The 18,078-nt window shown below is 33.1% G+C and overlaps 4 protein-coding genes across 5 annotated transcripts; 2 read left to right on the top strand and 2 right to left on the bottom strand.

Moving 5' to 3' along the window:
- Window positions 1–673: 673 nt before the first annotated feature.
- Window positions 674–5,607, bottom strand: LOC105645582 (mediator of RNA polymerase II transcription subunit 10b). 2 transcript variants are annotated; one of them, XM_020683857.3, is made up of 6 exons: window positions 5,251–5,606; window positions 5,066–5,146; window positions 4,865–4,967; window positions 4,698–4,787; window positions 3,882–3,976; window positions 674–918 (listed from the first exon to the last, which is right to left on the bottom strand). In XM_020683857.3, exons 1-5 carry the CDS (start codon window positions 5,472–5,474, stop codon window positions 3,905–3,907), a joined length of 570 nt encoding a protein of 189 aa, XP_020539516.1. In that variant the 5' UTR covers window positions 5,475–5,606; the 3' UTR covers window positions 674–918; window positions 3,882–3,904. The 2 variants fall into 2 exon arrangements, with proteins under 2 accessions (XP_020539516.1, XP_089576149.1); XM_089720023.1 differs by lacking the exon at window positions 674–918 and adding an exon at window positions 3,091–3,547 and having other exon boundaries at window positions 5,251–5,607.
- Window positions 2,493–3,702, top strand: LOC105646019 (uncharacterized). Its single transcript, XM_012231789.4, has 2 exons — window positions 2,493–3,089; window positions 3,192–3,702. Exons 1-2 carry the CDS (start codon window positions 2,787–2,789, stop codon window positions 3,579–3,581), a joined length of 693 nt encoding a protein of 230 aa, XP_012087179.1. The 5' UTR covers window positions 2,493–2,786; the 3' UTR covers window positions 3,582–3,702.
- Window positions 5,608–9,100: 3,493 nt separating the features above from the next.
- Window positions 9,101–11,109, top strand: LOC105645581 (cytochrome P450 78A9). Its single transcript, XM_012231217.4, has 2 exons — window positions 9,101–10,182; window positions 10,356–11,109. The coding sequence occupies exons 1-2, from the start codon at window positions 9,220–9,222 to the stop codon at window positions 10,977–10,979; spliced, it is 1,587 nt and encodes a 528-aa protein (XP_012086607.1). The 5' UTR covers window positions 9,101–9,219; the 3' UTR covers window positions 10,980–11,109.
- Window positions 11,110–13,553: 2,444 nt separating this feature from the next.
- Window positions 13,554–15,603, bottom strand: MGL (methionine gamma-lyase). The gene is made up of 3 exons (XM_012231216.3): window positions 15,100–15,603; window positions 14,615–15,016; window positions 13,554–14,243 (listed from the first exon to the last, which is right to left on the bottom strand). The coding sequence occupies exons 1-3, from the start codon at window positions 15,479–15,481 to the stop codon at window positions 13,666–13,668; spliced, it is 1,362 nt and encodes a 453-aa protein (XP_012086606.1). The 5' UTR covers window positions 15,482–15,603; the 3' UTR covers window positions 13,554–13,665.
- Window positions 15,604–18,078: the final 2,475 nt, after the last annotated feature.

The following is an 18,078-nucleotide window of genomic DNA, read 5'->3' on the forward strand; positions in this document are numbered from 1 at the left end:
TGCAGACCTGTTAACATCGTCACCAATTTGACTCCAATCTCTTCTAATGAAAATATGAAATCGTTAACTAATTATCTTTCTTTTTTAGAGAAGAAAAGGAAGCCCTAAACTCATGGTGATTGACCTAATCCCTGAAGTAGGCAGGCTCCAAACTTGACCTAGATATTGTTCTTTCCCGATTCCTGCCACAAATATTAACGGCATTGTCTCCTCTTTTTCTGCAAAAACAAATTAATTACCACTATCTGCAACAAATCACACTGCTTTAATGTGACAAAGGATGAATTGGAAGTGGGGTTAGATTAGAAAAAGGAAAAGGAAAAGGAAAATGAATTAGGATCCATATCTGGTGCTGAGAGTTGAAAATTAGATTAGAAAAAGAAAGAAGAAGGTGGAAGAGTAGTTGAAAAGTGAAAAGGCAAGTAGGCTTTTACTGCAAAAACTTTTCGGCCAACCCAACAACCAAACTAGTCTTTGATTGAGCAAAGAAGATTCTTTGGCCGCTACACAACGTAGAAAATGGAACCAAAGTCCTACGTGTTTCTTTTTTGAGGTTTGAAACTTCATGTCCCGACACATTGATTTTCGTTTTCCTACCATTAAATTACAATACATTTCTGCCTCTGTTGAAGATTCTTAATTACAACATCTATTAATTAAGTAAACCTGCAACTCTAAATCAATGCTATCTTATTAAATTCTTCCCTTCCATTGCACTCTTATTTCATCATTAATAAAAATAATAAATACAGAATTAAAAAAAAAAAAAAAAATCCAATCTTTTGAATAATTTTAAGGACAAAATGTCATCCATACCATTCCTTTGCTTGTAGGATGGATCAGTTAACACTCTTTTTTTCTTCATTTCAATCATGCGGTCCATTTTCCAAGTGCTATAGTTCGTTGACTTCTTTAATCCTGTAAAAAGCTAATCATCAGGCATATAGAGCTGTAAAGCCAATTCACTAAAAGTTGCTTTAAATCAATTAAGCACTAATTTCTCTTTAGGAGATTCTAATTTGTAATTCAATCATTTATCTCTACCCTTCAATCCAAAAAATTATAACGTTATCTTTACTCTTCAAGCGTCAACTTCAGAATTGGAATTCACATATTGACTAAATAAAAGCATATAAAGGTGCAAAGCCATGTAATTAATTAGTGAGTTTTAATCTTATAGCAATGCTTAGTGTAAGCCGACTAAAAAACGTAGAGAACCGGGCCCAAATTTCAGGCTTCATAGTTTAATATTAAGAGGCTTCTTTGTTGACTGCGGCCCAAATTATTTGGGATTTCGTCTTCGGTCCACTTGTATTATTGGACTGAATTACTGCAGGTCATTACTAAGGTGACTAAGCAATATCGAACTAAGATATTTCCTGGTCCAAACCTAACTAAATAAAGGACAAAAGAGACAATTAATAATTCAATAAAATACAAAATTAACAATGAGTGGAAAAATAATTATCTTGTCCTCGCCGTGAATCCGCCCTCAAAGATAAATAAAACCAATTTTTACTTTTATTTTTATCTCAATATTTTGTTTTAAACTGTGGTATGAATTGGTCAATCTATAAATAGAGAGAAATCGACCATTGGATTCAAATAAATCTTGATTCTCTCCTTTCCAAAAAAAAATATTATTGATTCTTTAGGTTAAAACTGCACACAGGGGTCACAAAAAAAAAAAAAAAAAAAAAAAAAAAAAAAAAAAGAGAGAGAGAGAGAGATTCAAACCCCACCAGCACTAAAAAATATTCATATCATATTTTTTTTCCAGAAATATTATGGTTCAATAATGTGGTTGCATTTCTACAATTTAAATAGACTTACAAATTAAATCTGAAATTTTTTTAAAGTCTATTCGGTGAATTAGTTATTTTAATAACTAATACTAGCATTTTGAATAAAAACTATACGAAACAAGGGACCTAAATCTCATAACCTTCACCTTAACGCCAGATTTACGCTTCATGGGATGGGCTTATCAGATTTCTATTTCGGTACAAAGATAAAAGAAGTAAGAATGAACCTAAATATCGTCGAGAGAGACCTAAAGTCTCAAAGTGAGAAACATCGAATCTTTAAGAATCGCCTTGAAGCACCATTTGTCAAACATTAAGCCAGCAAGTTACAATGTTTACCTTCACGTGTCCTAAACACAATATCTTACTGATAAATCCACAATTTTGTTGCCACGTTGATTGGAGAAAGCCAAAACCCACAAGTATCCAAAGGAAGGAGATCATCTAAGTGGGACCATTTCTTTGACAATATATAGGTGTGGCCTCAAATCATTAGTCATTCAAGGATAGCTTTTGCTCTCAAATTTTGTCTCGATGCATTTTGATCCCAAGTTGCCATTATCAAAAGAAATCACTTTGAATCAACGTGGCAACCTAAGACAACCTTTCCGTGAAATGTTTTTTCCATTGGAAAAGGCTTTCGTTATCACCTTTAACTTTTTGTTGCTCTAAAATTCTGAATATATGAAACATAGTAGCTACGTATACCACTGTTTGAAGGATCAATGCATTAGAAAGGATTACTCAAAATCGCACAGCACAAAGTGCAGATGTATGACAAAGAAGGGCGTTTAGGACAATTTACAAAGTCTGCGATGGTGAAATCTGTATAAACATGAGACGAACAGGTGTCTCCTTAAAGAATGTACAAAGGATTTGTTCTCTCTCTCCCCCCCATACAAAAAGTTATGAGATACGCAATTCACTTGGCAGACTATTTATTCACAGTTAAACTCCAAACAAAATCTGCAGAACAGAAAGATGGATAGGAGCATGCAACCTACATCAGGTAATGCAAACAGAAGAAGGTTCAGTGATGAGCAAATTAAATTCCTGGAATTCATGTTTGAGGCAGAATCAAGACCAGAGGCACAAATAAAACAGCAGCTTGCTAATGAGCTTGGGCTACAGCCTAGACAGGTATCCATCTGGTTTCAGAATAGAAGGGCTAGATTGAAAACTAAGCAAGTTGAGAGAGAGTACAATAGGCTCAAAGCAAGTCATGATGCTCTTGCTTCACGCTTGGAGTCTTTGAAAAGAGAGAATCAGTCATTGCTCATCCAGGTACCAAAAACCATATACTCAGTCTAACTAGACATTCATACGAGTAAAGATACTGTTTTTCACTTCATTTCTGACACTAACAAGAGTGTTAGTTTTGAACAGCTAAAGAAACTAAAGAACGTTCAAGCAAGGCAACAGGAAAACAAAATTTGTGGGTTGGAACAAACTGAAAGTTGCAAGGAACAGAGACCTGAGAACAGGGGACCCAGCTCAGATTCCAAAGAAAAGCTTGGCCAGCTATTTGCAGGATGTAGCTGCAAAGAAGAGACTATTTCAAGCAAAGAAGAGACTCGTTCAAGCAAAGAAGAGACTCTTTCAAGCAATCAGGACAGCAGAAATATTGGCTGCAGTAGGGAAGGAACTAAGATTTTAAACCATCTGACTGAAAGCAAAGATGGTTCCATGACCTCATCTGACTGGCATCGTTTTGCGTCAAATTATCTTCTTGATGAGTCAACCTGTAGTTCACAATGGTGGGAGTTCTTGTCTTGAGCAACACAATTATTGCTTAAATTTAATGAATGAAATGAAAAAACAAAAAAACTTCAATATATGTACATATTTTGTGACAATTTTCAACTTCAAAATAAAGATCACATAAATTTGGATGGAATTATTTGTCGTTAGTATCAACTGACAGACCTAAACTGTCAATGTTGCTATACCAGCTTGCTTACTTAATCGAAAAAACGTTGCTATATCATATCAATAATATTGCTCATGTTGCTGTCCCTAATTTTATAGGGCAATAAAATTTAGAGTGTGCAGAGAGCAAAAAAGAAATGAAAAAACCTGATTCATAAACAAAGTGGCCTTTAAAGTTCACTGTTAACCTTTACATCCCCATTCGGTAATGAACTTTGTGCTTCAGCAAGCTGTTTTGATTCCTGCAGAGGTGAGATGAAGAGCTTTAAAATTTAAATCTTCAGACACCTTTAACTTGATTCACACGTAAGGTACAAGGTCTATGCATGCCAACTCCATGCTTAATTAAAATTGACGAAGTTAATATATACACTGCAATATCTTGTATGAAAATAGATATCTTCGAAAGGAAGGCCTTGATACTATTATTTAAAACCCAAATTAGCTGTATAACCTACACAAAATATTCCAACCTGCAAATAATCCAGTCACCAAAACTGACATGAAGAGATCAATATCTTGAAACCAGCAAAGTAAATGGAGAAGATTGATATCAGCCAAAATCATAGAAAATGGAAGTTACTGTTTAACAAAAAAAAAAAAAAGCCACTAAATACTAAAATCAACAGAAATATGAATCAATAACTATAATTTTTGTCGTATTATATATGATAGTATATAGTGTAGGCGTTAAAGATGTGTTGGAATCAAAAAAAATAAAAAAAATTTTACCACATCGAATTCAAATCACTACCTATCCTAACGGATGCTTGCACAGCTAATTTGAATCTAGACAATCCCGTAACAAGTTTACACACAGAATATGAATAACCGCAATAAAGCGAGGCCAAAGATGAAGTGAACAGAAAACTGTGTTCAGGTTGAAGGAGACGAATAATAGTAGAATTTAGATTTTGACAATAAAAAGAAATGGGCAAATTCCATGGAGAAATTATAACTTACAGCAGCAGAAATTGCACGGATCTCCCTATAATGTTCAACTTCTTCTGGAAAAGCCTGCTCAAGTTCCTCCAGAAGATGACTACGTAAACTCTATAACATGAATAAGACTTATAAATATAAACACATATCATAAAGAAAACCATCACAAAATATTGGATAAGACGAACCTTGAAGGCATCAGCTTGGCCTTTAGTAGCTTGATTTGTGGAAATGCAGTTGTTTATAACATCTCGAGTGAAATCATCTGGATTCTTTCCATCGTCAATGTAGCTAAGTACAAATCATTCAACTTAATAGTAGAATCCAGACAAGCCAAGCTAGACTGATTTCTGTTCTAATTTTTGTTTAAAAGAAAAGGAAAAACTCACCTGAGGACCTCTGTAGGGACTTGAATGTTCAATTTGTCAGACAATTTAATCAAATTATCCAACTCCATAACAAGAACATTGCTGCAAAAGAACACATTAATTTCATAAATTAAATGATCACCAAACAAATCCTAATCGAGGATTGTGCATTACAAAAACAAAAAATTGAAAAAAAAAAAAAGTACAGGCGTCGGAGGAGAGGGAGCTGGGAGGCGGCATTGAAGGTGGAGACGGTCAGATAAAGGTGGTGGAGGAAGGCAAGCGTCCTTTGAATGGAATTAATAACCTGGATTAGATTCTGTTTCGGATCATGATCTACTGCTTCTATCGTATCAGTATCGTTGGCTTGTGTTGGCAATACGCCATTGCCACTATTCTCCATTGATGTATTCTCTGATGAATCCATCATAAAAAAAAATTGCAGTAGCAAAGTGAAAAATTCTATCGCCCGATACGTAATTACAGGAAAGAAATGCCGATACCTTTTATCAAATCCAAACTGATCAAAATCAAATCAGATTTTCTGTATCTGTTTAAACACTTGTCAATTTGAAATGGATCGAATTTAGATTACAAAAACCGCCGATTGCCTACAGACAACCCAAGTTAATTGGGCCATTGGACCTTCCTTTTGGGACGGGCCTAAACCCCCTAATACCCAATACACGAAACCTGACCCAAAATAGGAAACTACTGTAAGTTAGAAGAAATATTTAAGTTCCTTTCACTTGGATATACCAAATGAAAAAAGCTCACGTGCTAATATATATTTATATAATTTTTTTAAAACATAAACACAAAATTAAATAATCAGTGATACTGCTTAAGCGAATATCGTTTTCAAGGAGTTATCCAACTTGCAATTTAGCTTTATATACACCTTTACAAGAGTCATAATCAAGTTGCACTAGGAACACAAAAAATCATAAAGCAAAACGCATCCTTGAGTGCATATTTCATCTGCATCATAAAAACAAAATCTTTGTTTTCTGGGAAGATGGCCACCTGTGTTTTCTCTACCAATTGTCAGCAATTTCTAGTTGCCAAAAAATCAATAGAAAACTATAATAACCACCCAAAAGGCAGCTTTAGAAACCATTACCATCAATATATGATAAGCTGCAATATATATACACTAACTGCTTTTGTTAAGGGTCCCTCTTGGATTCATATGTTCATAGTTGCTTGCTTTTCTCCCTCGAATGTTAATTGAAGAGTGAACGTGTCATTGTCTATCACCTGAAAATCTTAATTAGATATATAGATTAATCTTATAATTAGATTTGTTTCACATGAGCATTCCGTAATTAATTGTATATAGATTAAGAAAATTTAATTAATTGTTCACGAATATCATAATAAAAATAAGTAAATGAAGGTGGAAATGAATATTTTTTTTTTTTTTTTTGTCTTTGAGGGAAAGATACCTTGTGTGCTTACAATATAAAAGAAAATACTTTCAAAAAGCAATGAAAATACAATACAAAGGAGAATATAATTTCCGATTAAGCAATATTCAAAAGATTCATATATTACGCAAGTTGAGCAAATATAGACCTACCAATTTGTACTACCTTTATTCATTGGAGATTATAATATAATTAAAACAAGAATCCAACCAAATCTTTGATAGGTTGCTCTTTAATTTACTTGCTTAAGACCAATCAAATCCACTGAATGGGAACATTATTGACCAAAACAATTCAAGACTGTATATATTATGACCAAAAACTCTATATTAATACAAGGGTTTCATTTCTTTTTAGCGTTTAGGATCAAATTTTATGTTGTAATAAAATCATATAATTAAATAATTACAATATGCAAATGTTCTTGGTCCCCAGTGTTGAACCAAATCCAAATTTCATATGATGTCACCAAAGCAATCTCTCACATCTGTACAAAAATAACAAGGCAATGTTGATTCTCTTATGGCACTAAAAGAGATATATACATATATTATGTGAAAGTGTTATATTTACTTTTCTTGCTCATTATTGCATCTCCACATGAAAACATATCTAATTATTTTATAACCATAAGGTGTGTGTAGGATATCAATTAAGGTTTTAATTTTCCTGACAGTTGGCACTTGCTATAGTCACGATTTTGCTCGTTTAAATTTATTAATTAATCATGTGATAGTCTGGTTGATCTTTTTGCTTATGTGAGTAGCAAAAAGTCTTAAATTTCAGTACTCACGATCAATAGTTGTTTTAACCAATTTGATGATCTAATGAAAGAGTTATATCATTGTGTAGCTCACAGTGTTATTTCGGCCTATTGGATCTCTAATGAATTAAAAAAAAAGAATATTTTTTCCAAGAACCCACATTAATATAAATTAATTTTATTGCATATCTACAAAATGTACCTGAGGACAAGATATTATAAGCAAATTCAGTTTGATAAAAAGGTTTAAAAAAAAAGATCTGGCTGTAAAATATTGAGAAAATTCTTAAAAAATCTTCAGACAGAGAATATAATTAAAGGATAATTTGGAACAAAATGAAATGGCCAAGCAAAAGATTTGGTCTGTCCTCCGCTAATCAAACTTAACATCAATTTGATTAATAATAATTTCACCACCTGAAACCAACAGTGGGGCATATATTATTATTATTATTATCTCAAATGCAGGGAGGAACCCAAGTGGGAATGACAAATGACTGAGACCATCTCCTGTGCTGTGGCCTAATTTGTTTTATCCTATGTTTTAACAAGACAATTATGTCCCTGCACTTAACGGCACATGATAAAGACAAGTAAATTGAAAAAAAATAAAATAAAATAAATAATTGATCCTTTCCTGCCAAAAACAAAAATATAGCGTTGGCCTTTCAAGCCCCCTGGCGGATTAATTGTCAAGTTTATGAACATTGCATGCACCCTCAAACCACGTGTCAACGCGAGAGACCGGAGCTAGGATAGTTATTTCGGAAAAAAATAAAATTTTTTTAACATAAATAGCTCTCCATTAATAAATCCTAAAAAAGATGTTTATGGTATTAATTAATTAATTGTTTTCGGATTTGAAAATGGCAGAATGCCCACCACACCAGCACAGGCCACCTTTGCGTTCGGATGACCTTGGCTTGACACCTGTAAGCTTCTCCAGCAATTGTCCAGCTGGTTTAGATATTTCTTCTTACTATACAATACACTAGCTTTTCTTTTTATCTTTTATTCAGTGGATGCTAAGTGATCGAAAGGCCATACAATACACGAATCCATAATTCTTACACACTCATCAAATCATATGCTGAAAAGGACTTGAACATAATAATACTGTAATCTTTTTTTAGATATTTCGATATTTATTAAATCATAAAAATAAAATATTTTTATTAATTTTAATCAAAAATAGGTTAGTATGCTTGCATGAAATTATTATGGTTTTATGAAAATGAATATCAATTATTAATTGTAATGAGATTTCTTTTTAATTGTCATCAATATCCCCATATCTTTCAAGTATAAAATTATTTTTATTTTAAAGTTTGTAGCCGTACATATATAATTATTCTTTTTTAGACTATTATTCTTCGTTAGATTATATGTAGAATAATAATCTTAGTTTATGCTACCTTAATTACAGCGTGCTTCTTTCAAGCTAAATTAAGTTGAATTAAACAATCAGTTTTTGCAGTTTCATTTATATATATATATATATATATATATATATATATATATATATTATTATTATTAACTATAATTAGTTATTAATCCTCTTTTGTTTTGCAATGTTATAATATTATCAAATAATTTATTTACGAATTTTAAGAAAGTTCTCTAACTTTATATCTTTATTTAATATTAAAGGTTGTGTGCTGAGTACTATCCTTCCAGTAAATCTCCTGCTGCGTTACATATCCATGGCGGCGCACGCAGATATTTCAATAACGGCCCTTTCATTTTCTGTTATGCTTTCATAATTCACTGTTTAACAGTCTTTTTTTTCTTTGGTACAAAAATAATTAATAAATTAATAATCCTCCACCCTTCAATCCCTCTTTCTCCCTCTCAGTCTTTCTCTATATAAACCAATCTCCCATTTCATAGTTCTACCCAAAAAAGGAAAGCCCACGCATACGCACACACAAAAAAACTACTCTAAAAAACAACTACTTTTACTACTTTTTCTCCTTCTTTCCATGGAAACACAGCTTGAGAGCTTCTGGGTTTTAGCTCTTGTTTCCAAATGCAACTCTCTCTCTTCTCATAGCACTTTTTTTCTTCTTATGTTTCTCTGCATGGCTTGGCTTACCATGTCTTTGTGCTACTGGGCTTACCCTGGAGGCCCTGCCTGGGGTAAACACTGGTTGATTAAAAGAGAAAGCAAAATAATTCCTGGTCCTCGAGGGTTTCCACTGCTGGGCAGCATGAATCTCATGGCTAACTTAGCTCATCATAAGCTTGCAGCTGCAGCTAATCTTTTTAAGGCAAAAAGACTGATGGCTTTTAGCCTGGGAGACAGTAGGGTTATAGTCACATGCAATCCTGATGTGGCTAAAGAAATTCTAAACAGCTCAGTCTTTGCAGATCGTCCACTCAAAGAATCTGCTTATGGACTTATGTTTAACAGAGCAATTGGCTTTGCTCCTTATGGACTATATTGGCGAACCCTAAGGAGAATCGCAGCAACTCATCTTTTCTGTCCTAAACAAATAAACTTAACAGAGACACAGAGATCAGATATTGGTTCTCAAATGGTATCACTAATTGCATGTCAGAAAGGGGATTTCCAAATCCGCAGTATACTAAAAAAAGCATCACTTAACAACATGATGTGGTCTGTGTTTGGGCGTAGATACGAACTGAGTTCGTATAATAGTGAAACAGAACAACTGAGAGGGCTTGTTGAGGAAGGTTATGAACTACTTGGGAAGCTCAACTGGTCCGATCATCTTCCTTGGCTTGCATGTTTAGATTTTCAAAAGATCAGGTTCAGGTGCTCCCAACTTGTTCCTAAGGTCAACCATTTTGTCAACCAGATTATTGACCAACACAAATCGCAGTTAAACTACAGCCAAAGGAAGCAAGATTTTGTGGACGTTTTACTCTCACTTCAAGGACCGGACAAGTTGTCAGACCAAGATATGGTTGCTGTTCTTTGGGTAAGCCATAATCATGACTATTTGCATGTTTATGATCATGACTATTGTTATGGATCAAGAGAAAGAGAAAAAAATATATATATATAATTCTTTTCTTTAAATAATAGTTATTAAATTGTTGATGGATTTTAAGAGGTTAATTAATTAATTTTTTATATATATATATTTTACAGGAGATGATTTTTAGAGGAACCGATACTGTTGCGGTTTTGATAGAGTGGATACTAGCAAGAATGGTACTCCATCCTGAAATCCAATCAAAAGTCCATCATGAGCTTGATCGAGTCGTGGGAAGATCAAGGCCGTTGATGGAATCAGATATTCAATCAATGATTTACCTACAAGCAGTTGTGAAAGAAGTACTTAGGCTACACCCACCGGGCCCACTTTTATCCTGGGCCCGTTTGGCAATCACGGATACTAAAGTGGATGGGTATGAGGTGCCTCAAGGGACCACAGCTATGGTTAATATGTGGGCCATAACAAGGGACCCAGAGGTCTGGATGGACCCAGTCAAGTTCTGGCCAGAAAGATTTATGTGCAAAGACACTGACACGGAGTTTTCAGTTTTAGGGTCGGACCTTAGACTGGCTCCATTCGGGTCGGGGAGGAGAACTTGCCCCGGGAAGGCATTGGGTTTAGCCACAGTTAGCTTTTGGGTGGGGACCTTGTTGCATGAGTTCGAGTGGGTGCAATCGGATCGTGACCCGGTGGATCTCACGGAAGTGCTAAGGCTTTCTTGTGAACTGGCAAACCCTCTTAGCGTCAAAGTATATCCTAGGAGGAGAGGTTGCTAATTGCTAATTAGTAGTTAATTAAGTTGTGTCCTAATAACATATACAGTACAAGAACACATTGTAAATATCCCCTTTGTACGTCTTTCCATGGCTAATAAGTAGCAAGTATAATATACCTCTTCATTGTAAATTCTGAATCATTAATTAATGGCATATAGTTAATATTAAAAATAAAACGAAAATAAATTCAATTTATAGAAAGAGTAGTGATTGACGGCACAGCCTATGCCACATAAATATGTAATTACAAAAGGAAAAAATGTTCAATTTGCACTCTCAAGAAACCCCTAAATGAATTTTTGGATAAAAAAAATCTACCAATTCGACATTTTATTCTCACTTAACCCAATTTTTCCTAAATCAGCGCGCATGGAAAGTAAATTTAAACCTAAACGATTAAAAGCTAATTTTATGACGTGAAAAAAGGTGGCTTTGAGCTTCGAGAATATATATCGTCTTTTTGCTTAATTTTGAGAGGAAAAATATGATAAACTTTGCACCTAAAACTCTAGTTTAACCATTTATAACCGGCGGTTAATTGCAAGTTTGTATGAAATTGGGAAAAATTTAAAGACCGGTTCAATGCAGGATTACACTAATCAAGGTAAATCATGAGTAAAATTGATTTTTTTTTTTTTAATTTTAAACATTGCATAATTACTACTGTTGGATTGATTTTGTCTACTAAAATTGGACTTTTTATTTTAAAGATCTAACTTGGTAAATTTCGTTTAACAGATGATAGATTTAGGGATATTAGTTTGAAGTTGGGAATTTTGGCTAAGGAGATTGGGCTAAGTGAAATAGTCACCATTACTATTTACTTCAAACTTCTTTCTTTTTATATCACTACACATATAATTTGAGCTCAACCGCATCCATAACTTATATGAAACAAAATTAACTAAAAAAATAACTATAAATTATTATTAAATTAAATAGTGGTATATACTTTGGAATATTCCATACAATTAAATGTATTAATGATTTAATATTTTGCATTACTTTAACTGGCTAGTGGGCTTAAGAAAATCACTGCACAAAACAAAACCTTAGCCAAGTTCAATTAATGCAAGAGAAAGTGCTCAGATTGGGCCCTAAGTGCATTATTGCTTAAATAATAGAAACTTGGTACATATTCAAGAATTGATTAAGCACAACTAATTAATTAATTTTGCAGCGGTCTAATTAGGTAGCGGTCTAGTTGGTTTTCTTATCTACGTAAAGAGTAAGAGATCTCGAGTTCAAATCCTCTATTATTATTTCGGGTTATTAAACTTTTAATAAATTAAACAAAAAAAAGTTTATATTAGCAATGGACCATCCTAGCTAGAAAGTAGATAATTAGATCTTTTATTGTTGGACCCTATTGCTTTCCCATGCGCATGCCTAATTATCTTTTTGATTAGGAGGCTAAAGCATTGGCCAAAAAGAAAGAGCAAATGGGGTGCACAGGTAGTGACTCATTATAACAAGTTAGTGATCCAGATTTTGGATTAAGATAGTTCAATGTATGGGCTACAATTTTGTTATTGTCTTCTATCATCCACTGTATTATTAAAGCTTTTCACAATCTTATTACATCGACCTGATGTATTGATATGAAATCATTTATTTATATATAATTCTTTCATCAACAAATTATTCAGCATTAGCGTCGGAATAATTATGGAGTGATCGAAACTCATTTCCTCTTAATGAAAAATCTCAGATTCGAATCTTAAATATAGAAATTGGCATAGTGAAAGAATCTGCGTCTACCGACCTGATTTTAATTGGTTTCTTGTGTTTAAATTTGTGAGCTAGATAAGTAAAGAAATGATATCAAAAACCTCCTCTCCCACTTTTACAATTAATGAGATAATCACGTCTCACGAAGAAGCAGCCAAGAGCACGTGAAATAAACGTGGAGAGAAAGGACAATGATGGTAATTACTGAAAGCTCCTTTACATGGGAGAAATTTTGTCCACATCGCTCTACTAAAGATTTTGTGATCTTCTTGTGTCTGCTCTATATTTGTAGTTATCTTGTTAGGTTTGTATCCATATCTTTCAAAGCCTAGTGGCTTTACTTACCTGTAAACGTCCAATTCTATGATTCAAAACCCCTGCAAACACATAATTGAGAAGCTTGCTTAAGCCTTCTAATGGGTATTTACTCTGGTCATAAAAATTGAATACTCCACTTTACTTAAGAAAGAAAAGAATGGGTATTTTAACTTCACTGACAAGGATTGAATTATCCACCTCGCTTAAAGAAGAAAATGATGAGTGGTTTATCAAAAATATCAATTAATTAATTTTTTTTGTTCATCTGACAATGACTACAGTATTCACCAACCGGGTGAAATCGTTTCCTGTGGACCAGAGAAGACAGGAATACGATCTGGGTTTACATTTTATGGGACAGTGGCCCAACTGTATTTTGGGCTTCTTATGGATTATTTGGACCATTAATACATTAATAATCATGGGTTGGCTTTGAGGCCCAAACCCATTGTGGTGAATCACTTATCTGTGCGCTCTTTTAGTATTTATACCTGATTTGATGATTACAAAAATGAACTCAGCTAGTTTAGAATATTTAAACCAAACAATGGTCGATTTTTATTATTGCAGGCACAAAACATTGAAGATTACAGCACCTTCTTTTTTTTTTTATTTTTTATTTATATATATATATATATTAACCCTTGTAACCGAAGCTTGAGTCCTGCATTCTGGAAATTGCCTTCTCAAATTGTGACCATTTCTGCTCCAAATTGCCAATATACCCAATAGACATCCTAATTAACCCAGGCGAAATCCCAGCTAGTTTCTTTTCCTCAGGACTCATTTCACTGCTGGTGCTACTCCCAGAAACTGACATTAACGTCTCGTAGTATCCCAAACTAACTGCCATAAGCCCAAACTGGGTGTAGTTCTGCAAGTGGTTCATCAACCGGTTAGCCCTTTCTTCAGTTTCCATGTCAAGGCAAACAAGTGCACTGAAACCATAATCTTTATTAGCCATGGATTTCAAGAGCTGATGTTGTGGATGCTCTTCAAGACCTGGGTATATGACTTTGAGTCCCAGTTTCTTCATTCTGGTGGCATATTCCATTGCTCTGTGACAATGTTCTCTCATTCTCAATCCCAAGTGAGGAAGCCTTCCTGATAATTCAAAAGCTACCTTGGCGTTCATTGTTGGTCCAAGAAGCATCAACGTCCCTTGTTGAAGGTCCATCATTGAGTTCACCAAGCTCGCTGGCCCACAGACAGCACCTGCATATTCATATGTGTCGGACATGCCATGAATCAACTGAATAAAGTGGACACGTCACATTCAAGGCAGGACTAGGAGGACAAGAAATTTCCAGAAACAAACATCACTCTCAGAATCACATGTGAGATCCTAACAGTAGAATATAATATCTTATACTCAGGACACCAACATTCATGTGACAGAGAAAATAAAGTTCACGTACCAATTATATATGTTAATCAAGAAAAAAGATCACATGCTTATCCTTTGGATTCTACCAATTATGCTAATTAATCACCCAATCTTATCTTAAAATTAAGAGATTACTTTCCAAAAGTTAAAGGGATCAATTTATCTAATATTAATAAATCATTGTTGATCTTGATCATACCTGCAATTATATCAGCTCCACCGCTAATAAACTTGGAAATACTATGCACAACCACGTCAGCCCCTAGACGAGCCGGAGATAGGACAACCGGAGCAAAAGTGTTGTCCACGACCACCGTGACCCCTTTGTCATGGCCAATTCTGCTTAATTCAGGGATGTTGGCCACTTGAAGAGTAGGATTGGACATGGATTCAAAGTACAGGACCTTGGTCTTGCCTTCAACTATGGCATTTTTTACCATATCAAGATCTAAAATATTGACAAACGTCGTCGTTATATTGCATGCCCTTGGTAAAAAATGGCTTAACAGAGCATGAGTACCGCCATACACATTCCTTGAGGCCACCACATGTCCTCCGCTGCTGCAAAGCTGAAGCAACACCGAAGATATTGCAGACATACCTGTCCAAGAAACATAAACCTTTTATTCCTTGTAGCCTTTAAAAAAAAAAAAAAACATTAAGAATAAAAATATTGAGGCTTACCGCTGGCAGTACAATAGGCGGCTTCGGTGCCTTCCAGAGCAGCCATCTGGCGGCCAAGATTTAAGACGGTGGGGTTGAAGTGACGGCTGTAGATGAAAAAGTCACGATCAGGACCGAGCTCCCCGGAGAACATGCGACGCATGGTGTCAGGCTCCATTACGGTGAAGGTAGCAGAGGCCTCAATGGACATATTAACACCACCATGTTCACCGAATTCGTGGCGTGCGGCGGCTAATGCAGCGACAGGATCATCCCCGAAAGACAAAGCCGATGGCAACATTGATTTCTTAGCTTTAATAACATCATCGCCGTCGAAGTCGTCCTGGCCAGTTCTCTTCTTCCCTGATGGAACAAAGACGTTGTTTGTTTTGGTTTCAGCCATAACTGTTAGGATGAGAGGTAAAGAGAAGATTGATTTGGTAAAATCAGGGATTGGGCATTCCTATTTATAGAGAGTGAATGATAAAAGGTTTAATGGTAATTTGAAAATAAATTGTGGAAATTGTATGGAAACCGGAGTACAGTGAATGTAGACAGGTTAAGAAGAAATAGGTTTGGTTTGGTTTGGTTGGGTTGGATTAGGACACACCATTATAATTTATATCGTTATCGTTCATTCAAATTTTGGCGTGCCATGCGAACAATTAATTAGTTTGTTAATTTCTGATTAGAAGTATATTTATTTTAAGTAAATATTAATCCTTTATTAAGTTACCTTATTAGCTATATTCTTTCAATAGATACTTACAGCTCACGATGAAAGACCTATTATTGGAATTTGGTAGTTCCTAATTGGCTGTCTTCTATTTATTTTCATTTATATACATGCCTTCCTTCTTTTCCTCTTTTATTTATTTATTTATTTTTTTAATTCTTGATAAGCTATACGATTCGAAAATTTTTACTTTCGTACCAAACTTTACCTAGTTGAATAGAATCATTACGCCTAATGATCCGTAAATTAAGATCTTGAGGTTGAATAGAATCATTAATGGGCTCACAAAGTGGACCTAAGAATTAATTATCGTGCAGGAAATGCTTCGAAACATCACGTAGTTGAAAAAAAATCAATATATTTATTTCTCTTTTTAAAATAGCAATTTAAAAATGAAATATATTATTTATATATTATATAACATATAGATGCGTATAGTTTTTATCATGTAGTTGATTTTATTTTTTATTTAAGTAGTTGCTTTTATTTTTTTGTTTAAATACCAAATTGATTTATAAAAATCATCATATATCTTTTATTTTATGTTTTATAATTAACTTATATATTAATAACTTTCATTATAATCTCCTTTAGTAAATAAATATACGTTAATAATAGAATAAAAAACTAATCTAAATCAAATTAAATATTTATAAATAATAATAATGTTATTTTTATTTTTTTAACAATCAAAATCATAAAATTATTTAAAAATTTTATTAATAAATAATAATAATAAATTATTAAAATTATTATTAATAATTTATATAATAATATAATGAAATGAAACATAAATTAGACATAACAAGATAATAATAGTAAAATTTTAAATTTCAAATGCTTAATTATCTATATATATTTATCTATTAAAAAAGCATCCAATCCAATTTTTGAGATATTATATATATTTTTATGTTAAAAATTTTCAATTGGCTATAACTAAAGTTATTTTAGAGTATTTTAAATTTTTAATAATAGAAAAACTCATTATTCCCTTCATTCCCACTTTTACATATAATATAACAGAAAAATGCTTAATGTAGAAGACATTATTTATTTTGGTTATTGATACTATTAAATATAATTACCAATTAATTTTCTAATTTTGACCAATTAAATTTAGACACCAGTATTAAAGGGCAAATGCTTTTAAAAAAATAAATAATTATGAAATAAGTTATCCTTAATACGAGCATATTTTGAGTCAAATATCAGCGTAGATAAGCTCAATATTAAATTTATTTATTAGTTACATAACTTATTAAATTGTAGTTCTAAATATTGCATATTTCTCAGTTGAGTTGAAAATTTAATGACCTAAATAAAATAATTGAAATATAAAATCACGCGTCATCGTACACGTCAGTTTTAGCTATTGTAATTCTTTTTCATATATAAAAAGTTGTTAGAGAAAGGTTTTGATATTAGACAAACATATGCAAGAATTCAAGGGATTGTATTAATTTTATGATAATGGTGTTTAATTAAGCCTAATGATCCGTAAATTAAGATCTTTAGGTTGAATAGAATCATTAATGGGCTTACAAAGTGGACCTAAGAATTAAGATTATTTATTTATTTACCCGTGCAGGACATGCTTCGAAAAAAATAATTAAAAAAAAAATCCTATTATATGAAAATAAAAAATGGACACATTAAAAACTGTGACAAATTGGCATATTTATTTAATTTGTATAAAAGTTAAAATTAAGTTAGGTGTGCATTAATACTGTTATTTATAAATTTTTTTTTATGTTTATTTAATGACATGGATTGTTTTTATAGGAATCTGTTGCCTTAAATAAGCAATTAAATATATATAAAATCCTATTGAGTGTCTTTACAAATTCATAATTTTTAATTAATTAGATATGGAATTGTTTATAATTAAATCCAAAATAATGAATTCTGAAATCTGTTAATATTTTGTTTGGATTTTATTTCTGAGTTTGATGGATTTTTATCAATTTACCAATGAAATTTACTGGTTGCTGATCAATATATTATATACGAAAAAAATTACCCTACGACACTTATAAAGAGCGCGGAGCTGTCGGAGGGCCTAAGAGGCCGTGGCCTTCCAAAAACGTTACATTTTGATCCTTCAAAATATACAAAAATTATATTTCAATCCCCTAAAAGTTAGGAAAATTTTGTTTGACTCCGCCCCCTACCTACAAATATCCAAATTGCAAAGTCATTATATTGATAATGACCTCCAAAGGTAAGGGAACTCCATTGTGTAGCACGTGGGCATTAATAGA

Source organism: Jatropha curcas, chromosome 4, assembly GCF_041381405.1.
Source record: "Jatropha curcas cultivar XTBG-Jc1 chromosome 4, XTBG_Jcur_1.0, whole genome shotgun sequence".
In the NCBI taxonomy this organism is placed as follows: Eukaryota; Viridiplantae; Streptophyta; class Magnoliopsida; order Malpighiales; family Euphorbiaceae; genus Jatropha; species Jatropha curcas.

Bases quoted from the DNA above. Each gene is read 5' to 3' on its own strand.
- LOC105646019 (XM_012231789.4), top strand. From the start codon at position 2,787: ATGGATAGGAGCATGCAACCTACATCAGGTAATGCAAACAGAAGAAGG. The intron at 3,090-3,191 runs GTACCAAAAACC...AGTTTTGAACAG, and splicing joins ATCAGTCATTGCTCATCCAG to CTAAAGAAACTAAAGAACGT.
- LOC105645581 (XM_012231217.4), top strand. From the start codon at position 9,220: ATGGAAACACAGCTTGAGAGCTTCTGGGTTTTAGCTCTTGTTTCCAAA. The intron at 10,183-10,355 runs GTAAGCCATAAT...TATATTTTACAG, and splicing joins ATATGGTTGCTGTTCTTTGG to GAGATGATTTTTAGAGGAAC.
- MGL (XM_012231216.3), bottom strand. From the start codon at position 15,481: ATGGCTGAAACCAAAACAAACAACGTCTTTGTTCCATCAGGGAAGAAG. The intron at 15,017-15,099 runs GTAAGCCTCAAT...TTTCTTGGACAG, and splicing joins CGCCTATTGTACTGCCAGCG to GTATGTCTGCAATATCTTCG. The intron at 14,244-14,614 runs GTATGATCAAGA...ATGAATATGCAG, and splicing joins TGGAGCTGATATAATTGCAG to GTGCTGTCTGTGGGCCAGCG.
- LOC105645582 (XM_020683857.3), bottom strand. From the start codon at position 5,474: ATGATGGATTCATCAGAGAATACATCAATGGAGAATAGTGGCAATGGC. The intron at 4,968-5,065 runs GTGAGTTTTTCC...ATTTGTACTTAG, and splicing joins GTCCCTACAGAGGTCCTCAG to CTACATTGACGATGGAAAGA. The intron at 3,977-4,697 runs GTAAGTTATAAT...TCACCTCTGCAG, and splicing joins TCCGTGCAATTTCTGCTGCT to GAATCAAAACAGCTTGCTGA.